This window comes from Nannobrachium achirus (assembly GCF_963921795.1).
Source record: "Nannobrachium achirus genome assembly, chromosome: 6".
Taxonomy (NCBI): domain Eukaryota; kingdom Metazoa; phylum Chordata; class Actinopteri; order Myctophiformes; family Myctophidae; genus Nannobrachium; species Nannobrachium achirus.
In genome coordinates, this window is record NC_137815.1 from 50,749,056 (window position 1) to 50,762,148 (window position 13,093).

At 41.8% G+C, this 13,093-nt stretch overlaps 1 protein-coding gene across 1 annotated transcript in view; it reads left to right on the forward strand.

The window, feature by feature from the left end:
• tfeb (transcription factor EB) overlaps positions 1-10,920 on the forward strand; it is an 83,451-nt gene extending 72,531 nt beyond the window's left edge. The window contains exons 8-12 of the mRNA XM_080727390.1: positions 2,698-2,815; positions 4,917-4,967; positions 6,377-6,452; positions 6,897-7,044; positions 7,786-10,920. Coding sequence (XP_080583516.1) covers positions 2,698-2,815; positions 4,917-4,967; positions 6,377-6,452; positions 6,897-7,044; positions 7,786-8,397 — 1,005 coding nt within the window. The 3' untranslated portion in view covers positions 8,398-10,920. The remainder of the gene's footprint in view (positions 1-2,697; positions 2,816-4,916; positions 4,968-6,376; positions 6,453-6,896; positions 7,045-7,785) is intronic.
• Positions 10,921-13,093: the final 2,173 nt, after the last annotated feature.

Below are 13,093 nucleotides of genomic sequence, written 5' to 3' on the forward strand. Positions count from 1 at the left end.
CTATACGGACACTACTACACTACGGAACTGGTGTTTATACAGTGTAGTGAGTGTAAAAAATAACTCTCACAGTTAAATTAACTCTTTTATACAAGTAAATTTTTTACACCCTCACATTTAAATGAATACAACAGATTTGACCATGTACAGTACATAATATACTGTAGGGCAGGGGTCTTCAACCATTTTCAGGCCAAACTGAGAGAGATGAAGCAGGGACCCACACTACGTATTGTATAAAATTGCGTTGCAGATTAATATTTTTCATATACAGTATATTTCATAGACTTGTTTGACAGTAGACTCATCAGCGCATGCTGGATTCATGTTCAAAGTGTATTTTAAGACATTTAACCATTTAAATCGTCTCTAATAAACTTGACCTTTCACTCTGTACTACTGTAGGTCGTCTCTTTTTTCCATCTACACCAAACCTCTTTGCCGAAAATAGCCGATGGCGTTGAGCTTATAGATCTGTTATCCTCGGAATAGGATGCTAGGGTTCAAGTGGGTAATGTCAAATAAAATCCTAACACACAAAGATTTGACGGCCCCGCTGTAGTAACTCTCAGGACTCCCTAGGGGTCCCGGACCCCCTGTTGAAGCCCCATGCTGTACTTGGGCATTTTCCTTCAGACAGATGCACATTAGGTTACAGGCTGAGGCTTTAGTCAGTGATAGACAGACAGCCATTGGTCAGTAGACTGAAAGCGACAAAAGACTAAACTGGATAACTGGCGTCTGAGTCCAAGCTCGTTTAGTTCGGTCACCAGGAGGACATTTGCTGTGTATATATCCCTTCCGTTTTGACGAGCAAAGGGTTTCATTACCTCCCTCTCTCTCTCTCTCTCTCTCTCTCTCTCTCTCTCTCTGTCGGCTTTGACATGGGGATGTCAGAACGTCAACAGAGCTGATTATTAACATACAATATAGTCTATAATCTTTGTTGGGCCATTCCTGTGTTTATGTCTACATGTTTTTGATCTCGCTGCCCACACAGTAGCCGGCCCAGATAAGGTATCTCCGGTATCTGACGAGATAAGTTAACGCTATCAGTCACGGCTCATTAGCTTTTAAGTCGCATTCATCCTATCCTGCATCCGAGTGGGGACACTCTAGCAGTAGGCTATATGAACATCAATATTTCAATAGAGAATACTATCAAATAACAACTAACGTGTTTTGTCAGTTGTAAGGCCAGGCAACAAAATATAACGCGACTGTGGTGCAATGTCTAAAGTGCAACTCTGCCAGAAGAGATGACACGGTAAGTTATCCAGAGGTTGTAGATGGGGCAGGCTGGGAGAATATCAAGCCGTAAAAAGAGGGAGATAACAGCTGATAGTCGCTCATTATATTGTGTGTTTGGCAAGCGACCGCTCAGGTGTGACATTATGGTGTTATCTCGTGCTATCTGACTTTTTTTACAGACTCGGACTCCTGGCTTTTAAAAAAGGTAGCGAACCGGGGTTACGCAGGCTGCGAAGTCATAAACCAGCAAAAGGAGAGGAAAGATAAAGTTTTGAAGTGAAGTTCCAACCGCTGAGGTTTGACAGGTTTATAGAGGCGCAGCTTTGCTGGTCTTGTACTTGTTGTTGCATTTCTCTTGGCCTCACTGTATTATATGTTTCGTATGTTGAAGTCTTGCATTGGTTATGTTCACTACTGTGAGGTTTTCAAAGGCGTGACAATTTAAATGGTCAAAACGAAAATGTAATCTCATTCAAGATGAAGTTTTTTACAGCAAGGGTTCATATTTTAGATTGTAATGAAATAATATAAAAGATGAGTGTTAAAATTATTTCATTTACTTCTTTCTATTGTTTTAGAGATTCTTATTTCAGTGGTTGGGGCATGCGTACAAGTAGCTAAATATGTCATTTTACACAGAATAAGCCCGTTCCCAAGATACAACGCAACCTTTCATGGTTGGATGTGACTTATGGGGGCTAGAAGTGTTACTGTAAATAGCAATAAAGAAAGTGCTGGCTTATTGTGTCTAAAAATACATATTTGCCACTTGTATGCATGCCCCCATGCGTACGCATGCCCCACATTTTAGCCCGGTAAACGCGATAAAACAATAGAACGAAACAAATGAAAACATTTTAACACTCACTTTTTCTTTTCTCTAATTACAATCTAAAATATGAACCCTTGTTGTAAAAAAACAAAGTTGTCCTTTAAACATAATAAGCACACTAAAATATGTATCTGAAAATATTTTAGGTTAGAAATTAGCAATGTACTGTAGTAACATAAACACGTTTCACACTGGCCCTCTCTTTCTCCCTCAGCCTGCATGAGCTGCATGCTACACACATAGCCTTCTCTGGCTAATGCCTTTCCCATAGCCCAAGGGGATGGGACCTTGTGATTGGTTCAGAAACATGCGGTCTAACTTTTCAGACTGAAACTTCAAAATAGAATGACAGAAAAGGCCATTTCACCAGGCATCCTTCAGCTTGCATTGTGTTATGAGGACACTGTGATTGGCTGCTTCTGCATAATGCAGGTTACTGTGTAAGAGTGTATACGCTTGTATACTATCGTTCATCTTTGTTGATGGTATTGTGATGTTTGTTCTTCCTTTGTACTCCTGCTTTCGTATCGCTACCCTTGGTGCATCTATTTAGCATCTTTGCTAAATCCGATGCATTGCTAATGTATGCTCATTTTGTGTGCTCATTCCTCCAGCTCCCACTGTCCAGCAGTCACCTGGATGTGTACACAGGTCCTGGGATGACCGGTCCAGCAATTGCCATGACCAGTAACTCCTGTCCTGCCAATCTGGCCGTCAAGAGAGAGTTCACAGGTATAGTAAGAGACCTATTACAGCCATACAGTACATTGTGACACTATATTGGACCTTGAGTTTACACAGATGGGGTACCCCAGAAGTCAGGAAACTCCATAAATAGTTTTACATGAATAGTTTTGATGCAATAATACTTGGTCGTATATGGTTTATTGATCACGCGATCAATAAACCATATACGACCAAGTATTTTTGCATCAAAACTATTCATGTAAAACTATTTATGGAGTTTCCTGACTTCTGGGGTCTAAGAAGCTATAGGTCACAATGAGGCCATCAGCTGTTTGGAGATGGTATAACATTCTAAAAGTGTGGCACAAAATCATAACTTGCTTTTTTTGGGGTGAATATATTTTAAAAAGATATTCCAAATAAATTCAAGATTTAAATTTAAAAGGAAAAGCTAAATTAGCAGCTCTACAAGCTCACACGCAACGGGTCTACAAGTTAAAAAGGTTGGGAACTACTGCAATCAACTATAATCAACAACAATCACCGGCGACTATCAAAACTATTCATATTTCATATATGCCCCATTGGTTCTGATGCCTTTATTTGTGGTGGAAAATGTTACTTCGTTCCTCGAATGAAGAATATTGTGGCTTTATTGCTATGTAGTATTCATGTTTGCAAAAAAAAGGAAAAAAAATAAATCATGTTTGCAAAAAAATAAAGAAAAAATAAAGTTTTCGCGAATTAAAAAAATAAATGGTCAGGACCTTGAATAGGCTTACTGATTAATGTCATTACAATGTATTTTTCACTTGCCTTACTTTGTATGTTTGATGCTGTGGTTATGCATTAACAGTGTTTATATGATGCATCGTGCCGTGCACCGTGCCATCGTGCAGACTTAGCCAACAACAACATAGTGACTCTTGAATAGCTGCCAAGCTTGTTGCAATGCATTTTTAACTTCGTTTTTTATGTTCTCTTTTTATCACTTTTCGTCTCTGTTGGGTGGAAACCTCATAACCTCAGTTTTAGACATATGTCCAAAACTGTTACTTTTCTGGGTTCAAATTCAAAAACAGTAAAAGTAGCAGATCTCAATATTAAAACGAGTCGCTTCGCACTGCGTTTCAAGCTTGCTGATACTCCTATTTTGATGCGTTTGTGTGGCGCTGTAGTATGATCCAGAGTCGTCTAATCAGAGAGTTCTGCCACTGCGGGGTCAGAAACAGCGCTGGTCACGTGGTTCATTGTCACTTTACACCTCATAGACTTCAATGCATTCTGGAAACTTCCGGTTCGCGGTTTGTCACTATGCACCAATAGATGTTTGCGTAGAAGACCTGGCCCCATGAAGTGAATGGGAGTGACGCCACTCTCTCCATACAACGCTCTGGTATGATCGAGTGGGATGTTCATTTACGAAAAAACACAAAAAGTTAGAATAATTGAGATACCGTAAGAGGTTTCTGCCCGACAACAACATTTTTTTAATGTTGTTCTGTGTGGAGTCTAGGAAGAGTACCTGTTGCAGCGTGTAACAACTAATGAGGATCCTAAGTAAACTAAACTAAACTGTAAAAGACCTTAAACTGAGGTTAGGGGTAAGAGGACATTCTATCCTTGGGTTTAGTCATTGACTGAAAACCGGTTGTCTTCTTTAATAGCCTGCCCTCTGTCCTGCTATACCCCCACAAATATCTCTTGCTTGTTTTTTTGCACAATTGACCCTTTCTTTACACGCTCTGTAATCCTGAGCGTTAATGTCAGTAGGGCTTAAATTCAACCCCCCTGAGTTTCAGAGCAGAGTTTTCTGACAGCAAAATGTTATTTAGTTCATCGTCTTTTCTCTACAAAAATGTATTTTGTCGGGCCTTGATGGTGTCGTAATGGCAGGTTTTTCACTTGGTTGCATGCTGAAAACAGCCGATCTACAAGCACACAGCGCGACACGTTGTGAGCATAGATTTGCTATTTTCAGAATGCAACACCCGAGCACAATCAATCATAAAATGACTTCTCCACTAGTCCCTCCATAACATTTTTGGTTTTTATTTATTGTCATAGTGTTATGAGGACATTAACACTGGTTTCAGAGTGTGTTTTCACTGTCCACTGACGAGGTTTTGTTCTTGTCCTGATGCAGAACAACGTGCAATGGCCAAGGAGAGGCAGAAGAAAGACAACCACAATCTGAGTAAGATGCCCTTCTGTCTGTCTGTCTGTCTGTCTGTCTCACAGTGGTGGAAAAAGTACTCACATTTTATACTTACAGTATGTAAAAGTATCAATGCTGCAATGTAGAAATACTCTGTTACAGGTGAAAGTCCGGAATTCAAAATGTACTTGAGTAAAAGTACAAAAGTATTGGCATCAAAATGTACTTACAGTACCAAAAGTAAAAGTACAAGATGTTTGAAAATAGCAGATCTACAAGCTACAAGTTTGTAGGTATAAAATATGGCCAAAGTCGTTAATGTATGTTTTATAATATTATAATTTATGTCTGCAAAGTAACTAGTAACTAAAGCTTTCAAATAATTGTATTGGAGTAAAAGTACAATATTTGTGAAAGTACGTATTGGAAATCAGAAATACTCATGTAAAGTACAAATACCAAAAATTGTACTTGAGTACAGTACTTAAAGGAGCTATAGTCAACTTTTTCATTGTAGGGCCGACACTTTGTTTACATCCTAGTCTACAGACTAGGATGTAAACAAAGTGTCGGCCCTACAATGGCCAAAATGATTATTTTATCATTATTTCACGCTTTTTGTGTTCATTTTTTAATTGAAACACATATATGAAGCTTATTTCTTTATAAAATATTTTCGAAACATTATTTTTATTTTAGCATCCGTTTTTCAAGAAAAAGTTGACTATAGCTCCTTTAAGTAAATGTACTTAGTTACTTTACACCCCTGCCCCCTCCCCACATTTCTTCCTCTGGTTTTCGGCTCTCTTCTGTTTTGCCTATTTTCCTCTTTTGTGTGTTTTTGTGCATACAACACTTCCTGTACACATCCGCACATTGATAGATGCACACATGCATGGCTACGCTTGCACACACACACATACACACACACATACACACACACGTGTGCACACACACACACACACACACACACACACACACAACACACAACACACATGCGCACGCACAAAGTAATATGCCTCTTTCACAAACTTGTTTTATGCACTTTTCTGTCGATTTTGCTGACAGAGTGCAACTAGTTGTGGATGGTTAACTTGCTAATTTCTGCTGTCCTGGCACTAAAGTCTAATTGCCCGTGACTTTGGTGTTTCTGTGTGTGTGCCTGTACAGTATGCGCGTGTGTGTGCGTGCGCGCCTGCGCGTGCATTCGGTTTTACTGTCCATGGCAGCCAGTGATTGGCTGGTTTTTATGACATGTATTATGATAGTGTTTTCCATATAAAACACCCACAGTGAGATGTGTCAACACAGCTTTTGAAGGTCAATCAGGGTCGACTTTTGTAATTCCAAAGGTCACTGTGTAAACTGACTTTCTTTCTACTCTCTACTCTTTTATACCCTCTTCTCTTCTCTTCTCTTCTCTTCTCTTCTCTTCTCTTCTCCTCCAGTCGAGAGAAGGAGGAGGTTCAACATCAACGACCGTATCAAGGAGCTCGGGACGATGATCCCCAAAACCAACGACCTGTGAGTCTCCTTTTTTGCTCCTTCAATGCAAAACGTACAGAGAGCAAGTATTATAGTTGCACTAGAAATTCAACTGAAGTCTAAGACTATTGGTGTGAGAAAACGATTGATTGTGGGGTCATGTGATCAGTGACATCATGAAGATGTACTCTGCAAGCTTCATGATGTAAAATTGGATTAAGAAAGAAAAATAGAAATCCTAAAACTAACGGAAACTATAAAACTATCAAATTTCATAAAGTGTTTGTATTGTCATATCATCTCTGTCAGGGGGCAACTCCCAAACTATTACTTTTCAGGTTTCAAATTCAAAAGTATCAAAAGTAGCAGATTTGCTGCGCGTTTCGAGATTGTACATCTGTTACTTTTGATGCATTTCAATAAAAAAATACAAATGTAATAAAAGTTTGCTCTGTGTGTGTGTGAATGTGGGTGTGTGTCCAGTGACGTGCGTTGGAACAAGGGCACCATCCTCAGAGCGTCGGTGGAGTACATCAAACGCATGCAGAAGGACGTGCAGAGGACGCGGGAGGTGGAGACCAACTTCAAGAGGATGGAGATGGCCAACAAGCAGCTGTGGCTCCGCATCCAGGTGACTCACGCACACACACAGAAGGAGGTTTTCTCTGAAAACACCAAGTTGACGTACTGTAGATCTACCGGCAGTCAAGCGTTGGATTTGGAATTGCGTAGATTGACACCAATTGCAGTCAGTGTGTTAATTGATCGATTATCGATTACTCTTTATATTGGATTAAATTGATTAGTTCCATTAGAGAGCTATTTAACACTGTTAAGGCCTGTCCATAGTCTCTCCGAAACCGAACTTCTCGTCGGAAAAGTCCGCTTCGACTCAAAATGACGTCGCTCGCGACTTCTGAAAAGCATTACACGGAATTCTAAATCTGCACGTCAAAAAGTCACAACTGGCCGAAGAAAAGTTCGATTTCGGAGAGACTATGGACAGGCCTTTACTGAACAAACACTCTAGTCTATAGCAATGACTAGTATCACAATATAGAGCATTAATTTTGCTTTTTTCCAGTGCCAATTGATTCCTCCCAACACACATTTACGTGTTGTCACTGCTCTTGTATCCTACTGAGGAGCCCCCACCGGGAGGACGTCGTAGAGCCATCGTCCTACTCCTCCCGCCCAATACTCCTTGCTGACAGGCTCCGTTGCCGTTGCAGTGACAACTATCACCCTCCCCGCACGGCTTCCCCCAAGCACGGGTCGATGTGGATTTGGTAGTGGGGAGGCGCCTGACTTAACCTACCTTTAACTGTAGTGTGTTTGTTTTGTGTGTGTGTGCGTGTGTGCATGCGTGCAGGAGCTGGAGATGCAGGCTCACATGCACGGCCTGCCCAGCAACTCCCCGTCGGGCCTGAACCCGGCCGACATGATGTCTCCGTACGTGAAGCAGGAGACCAGCCCTGAGGACCGGCTGTCCCACCCGCAGGGCCCTGCTCCGCCCCAGCAGCAGCAGCAGCAGCAGCACCAAACCCAGCAGCAGCAGCAGCAGCAGCAGCAGCAGCAGCAGCACCTCCATGCCCAGCAGTCCCACCTCCACGGCCAGCAGGGGGTCCACGGGCAGCAGCAGGGCCAGCCCAGGCAGCTGCCCCCTCTGCCCCCGCACCTGCAGCCCCAGCCCCCCATCCAGTACCCGGCGGTGGGCAGCACCCAGCCCTTTGACTTTACCCAGGCACTGGACTTGTGCGACGGCGTGGCGGGCTTCGGCGGCCCGGACGGCGGCATGCTGGGCGTGGGGGACCTGGGCATGGTGGGCATGCAGGGCGGCCGGAGGGGCGAGCTGGGCTTCCTGATGATGGACGAGCCCCTGTCCCCGTTGGGCGGAGACCCCCTGCTCTCCGCCATGTCCCCCGAGGCCTCGCTCGACTCCAGCCGCCGCTCCAGTTTCAGCATAGATGATGACATACTTTAGAGCGCCCCCTATACTCCCCCCCCGACCCAACACACACACACACACACACACACTCACACACACTCACACGAGTAGAGGTTGTCACGTCGTAGTACAAACACACGCACGTACAAACGGAGGTAAACGACAAGGGATGGCAGGCAGACAAATATATCACTCACAGACACACACACACACACACACACACACACACACACACACACACACACACACACACACACACTAGGGCATTCACGAATAGTGATTTTTTTAGTATTCTAATTATTCGACCTAAAAGTATTCAAATATTCGACAGGACAGGCCAAACTGTCAAATATTAAGTAAGCAAGAGGCGAACATTGTGAAAATAGCCGATCTACATGCTATTTTCACAATATTTATCTGCGGAACTGAGTCACATTAAATGTAATACCTACAATTCCAAGTGCTTGTCAGGGTGGGGGTCCCCAGTTAAAATATGTTTATTTTGGGGGTCACAGCCTAAAAAGGTTTGAGAACCATTGACAACTCATTCTTATGCCAAGCTTTATAAACTATATATATTTTTAACGAGGAAAAAAAAAAAGCGAATATTCGACTTCGGTGAACAACGTCAAATAGTGACTTTGATATTCGAATATTCTAATAGTTGGTGAATGCCCTAACACACACGTACGTATGGTAGGAGAACACTGATAGCATATATAGTACAGCAGAATCAATCACGTTCATCGTTCATCTTATGACGCACACTGAAGGTACAGCACATACTATAGGCCCTGTCTTGCGCCACTCATGCCTAAACCTTTTGGGTATAGTAGGACACTGTAGGTGAAAACACTGACTTTGCAACGAACGCACTCACTCCACTCAGCGGCCATTAATTACACCCTCACAGATGGTAGTACTCTGGTCAATACATGTACATAGAAATTGTATAGGTGCGCGCGCACACACGCACGCACACACGCACACACGCACGCACACACACACACACACACACACACACACACACATACACGTCTACGTACTGTATGCTTGCATGCATAGATGTATGTACACACACACACACATACACGCACGCAAACACGCGTGCACACACACACACATCAGTAGGCTGCACAATTTGAAGGTTCACTCCACACTCAGGTAGCTGCGTGCCCCACTCTTTGTTTCTATAAATCCAGCTTTGGGTCATTAATTAATTGAACATCGGAAACAAACCTAAAAGAAAGCACTGGTTCATAGTTAACGGCAATAGTGACACATGCAAGCACGCACGCACACACACACGTGCACTCATGCACAGAGAATAACACATTTTGAGCACTTCACTTGAGCACAAATTGGCTATCCTGAATATCTGAATACCTGTGAGGTTATGATACCAAATATGAAAATATGTATGCTCTCTCTCTCTCTCACGCACACACGCATGCACACACGCACGCGCGCGCACACACACATACACACAGACACACACACACACACACACACACACACACACACACACACACACACACACACACACACACACACACACAGCATAACACACATAACTTCATAACTTCTTTAGAAGTTACATGTATGATGATAATGATAAAGTAAGGCCTTCTAATTATAATGCTATATCTCCCTACCGGTCCCATACACTCAGGTACCACAGACTACAGAGTCATTCTTTATAATTGCATTGGTTCTCAAAGTGGGGTCCGGGGACCCCCATAGGATAGTTGAGGTGGGTTCCAGGGGACCCCTTGCAAAATTAGTTCAAAAATCACTTTAACCACTTTAAACATATCGCCTAGTTGAAAATAGCCTATCGGTAAGCTGTGAGCTTGTAGATAAAAAAAACAACCCAAAATATTTTATAATGAATAAACACAAATCTTCTATGGGGATCCTTGGCACTAAATATTTTCAGATCCGCGGCAAAATACATATTTATTTGGGGGTCCTTGACGTGAAAATGTTTGATTTAGAGGAGTAGAACGGAGACATGGTGAAAGACATTAATATTGTTAAGCCAATGTGCCTCTATACTGTATACTGTACTGTATTACTGGGCCAGGTGTAGTGGAACCATGGAGCATTTAAGCCCTGTTTCAACCACACGCTTAAGCCCTATTTTGTAGTAAGCCGTACGATGGCTTTGCATCAAACGTTGGTGTTTTTGGAATATTTTAGAAAACTTTTAAAGTCTTTGGCATCTTTTTTTTTTTTTTTTAAGAAAAAAAAAAGACAATTTATTATTACATCTTTATTTATTTTTTACTTTATGAAAATCGTCGAAAATTGACATAATGCCCAAATTAGGCCTGCCAGGTTTAAAGTGGTTAATAGTGGAGGGGAGGGAGAGAGAATAATGTTATTATTATTATTGTTAACTTGGCTCGGCTCACCCAGCGGTAGTAGTTTCTTCACTGTAATAAACACAGCATCAGCACGCACGCACACACACACACACACACACACACACTCTCCCCAGAGGGCATACAGTTTGGCACAACACGTATATACACACACACAACACACAGACACACACACCCGTTGTGCAAAAATAGCAGATATACAAGCTCACAGCGCGGCACCGAGTGCCGCGCTGTGAGCTTGTAGATCTGCCATTTTTGAAAAGTCGTAGTGTGCCTTGAGGCTGTGCTCAAATCACCACATTTAAACAAGCCCCCCCGGTGCTCGCCCGCCCGCACACACCCCGTTGTGGGCGGGGCGTCTTCGACCGTTGTGTACAGACTGCAACCGCCAGAGAGCAGCCGATCCGTACCAAGCTCACGACGCCTGGCGGGGCCGCGACTTGGTCGCGAGCTACGACGAGTAAGATCGGCCGTTTCCGTCGTCTCGCGACGAAACGCGAATTAGGCATTTTATTGTTGTCGTCGGGCAGAACACCTCTTATCTCCATGTTTTGACTCTTTTTTTTTTTTTGGTTGTAAATTTACGCCAGTACTTGATCATACTACAGCGTCACGCGAAAAGTAGCAGATCTGCACGCTCGTGTGTCAAGCTTGTAGAACTGCTACTTTTGATGCTTTTTTTTCTCGAAATTTCGAATCCCGAAACGTAACCGTTTTGGACATATGAGGTTTCCACCCCGACGGAGACGATATCACGTAGCCAGGCGACGGCCGCCACGCCTGCGGGGGAGGTGGGCGGAGCAGGCCAAGGACTCTTCCATCATGGACATAAAACCTGGGGTTTGGTTTTTATGATTTGATAATAGCTTATGATCAGTACTGAAAAAGGAAGGAAAAAAATTATGTTGACGAATTGATTTTTTCCTTTTTTCTTTTCTTTTTTTTTTTAATTCAAGAAAGTGTTTGTATTCTTCATTATTATTATTATTATTATTATTATAGTTTGTTGTTTTTGTTTTATCTCCCAACGCACTGGAAACTATATTATTGTATTGACTTTGTATATGAAAGAATTATGAAATTATTGGAATAAGATTTATTTCAGATGTTTTATGCCACTAAGCCACTTAAATGTATTTTATTTGTATTTGTCCTTTCTTTTCTTCTTTTTTTGGTTTCTTTTTATTCCTACACCCCCACCTCCTCCAAAACTTTTTTTTTTTTTTTTTTTTTTTTTTCTCAGAGCCAATTGCAGTAAATATACAGTAAAAGTAAATCCACTGGTTCTTCTTTTTGGGGTTGCCATTGCCCTGGATAACCTGTAGATGTCACTGTTATTCATTTGTACTGAGCTCAACATTAATGTCATCGGCAGGTTCTGCTCTCAGGTAGGGCTGCAACAGTTTGTCCCAATGGTCCCACCAATCAATTTAATTGATAAGTAAATACGCTTTTGAAATAAATAAATAGTAAATATAGCAAAACTAGCAGATCTACAAGCCCACAAACCGCAGCACAGTGAGGTGGCGGCTTATTTATATAGGATATTCTTAGGGTTTAAGTGGCTAATCAGACTATTCGATTCAGTCCATCATTTAACATGGAAATTTACAGAATATACATGTATATATTTTTTAAAACGTGCTAATTCATTATTTGATTATTTGGGAAAGTGATTGATAAAATAATCGCTAATAAAATAATTTCAGCCCTTCTACCAGGCCTGTTTATGTGAAGAAAGACCACTCGCTCACACAGGCAAAACTCAACTTCCGTCATTCTGGTAGTTCAGCTTCTGTAGTCCAGAATCTCCCCCAGAAGTGCTGTTGTTTCATTTATGCACGGACCTTGAAACATGAATACAAATGTATAATAGTGACACTGTTCGTCCCTTTGGGCTACACGGTGAGCCATATATAAATATATATATATATTCTTTATGTGTAAAGAAATGTTTCAGATTTCTCCAGAAATGTCCCATTTCTGATGACCGTTTGTTTTGTATAGAGCGGGAGTTTTTATTTTTGTCTCATTTTTAAACCCTGACATTTTAGAGCCACGTACACTACGTTTATGCTCCGTCGCACGAAGGCTTCACCGCGCCGACAGTAGCAGACCTAACAGCATCTGGTGGAGTACATGTACTCGAGTACTGTACTTAAGTTACTTTACTTGGGAATATTTCCATGTTTCAGTACTATACAGTACCAGCGCTACATCTCAAACTCAATTTGTTTGAATGAACTTTCGTCAAAAGTTACTTTGTAGACTTATTGCTACAAAGATACGTGAATCACTTATAAGCCCTCTTTTATCGTTTTTATTTCTTTTTTTACTTTGGTATA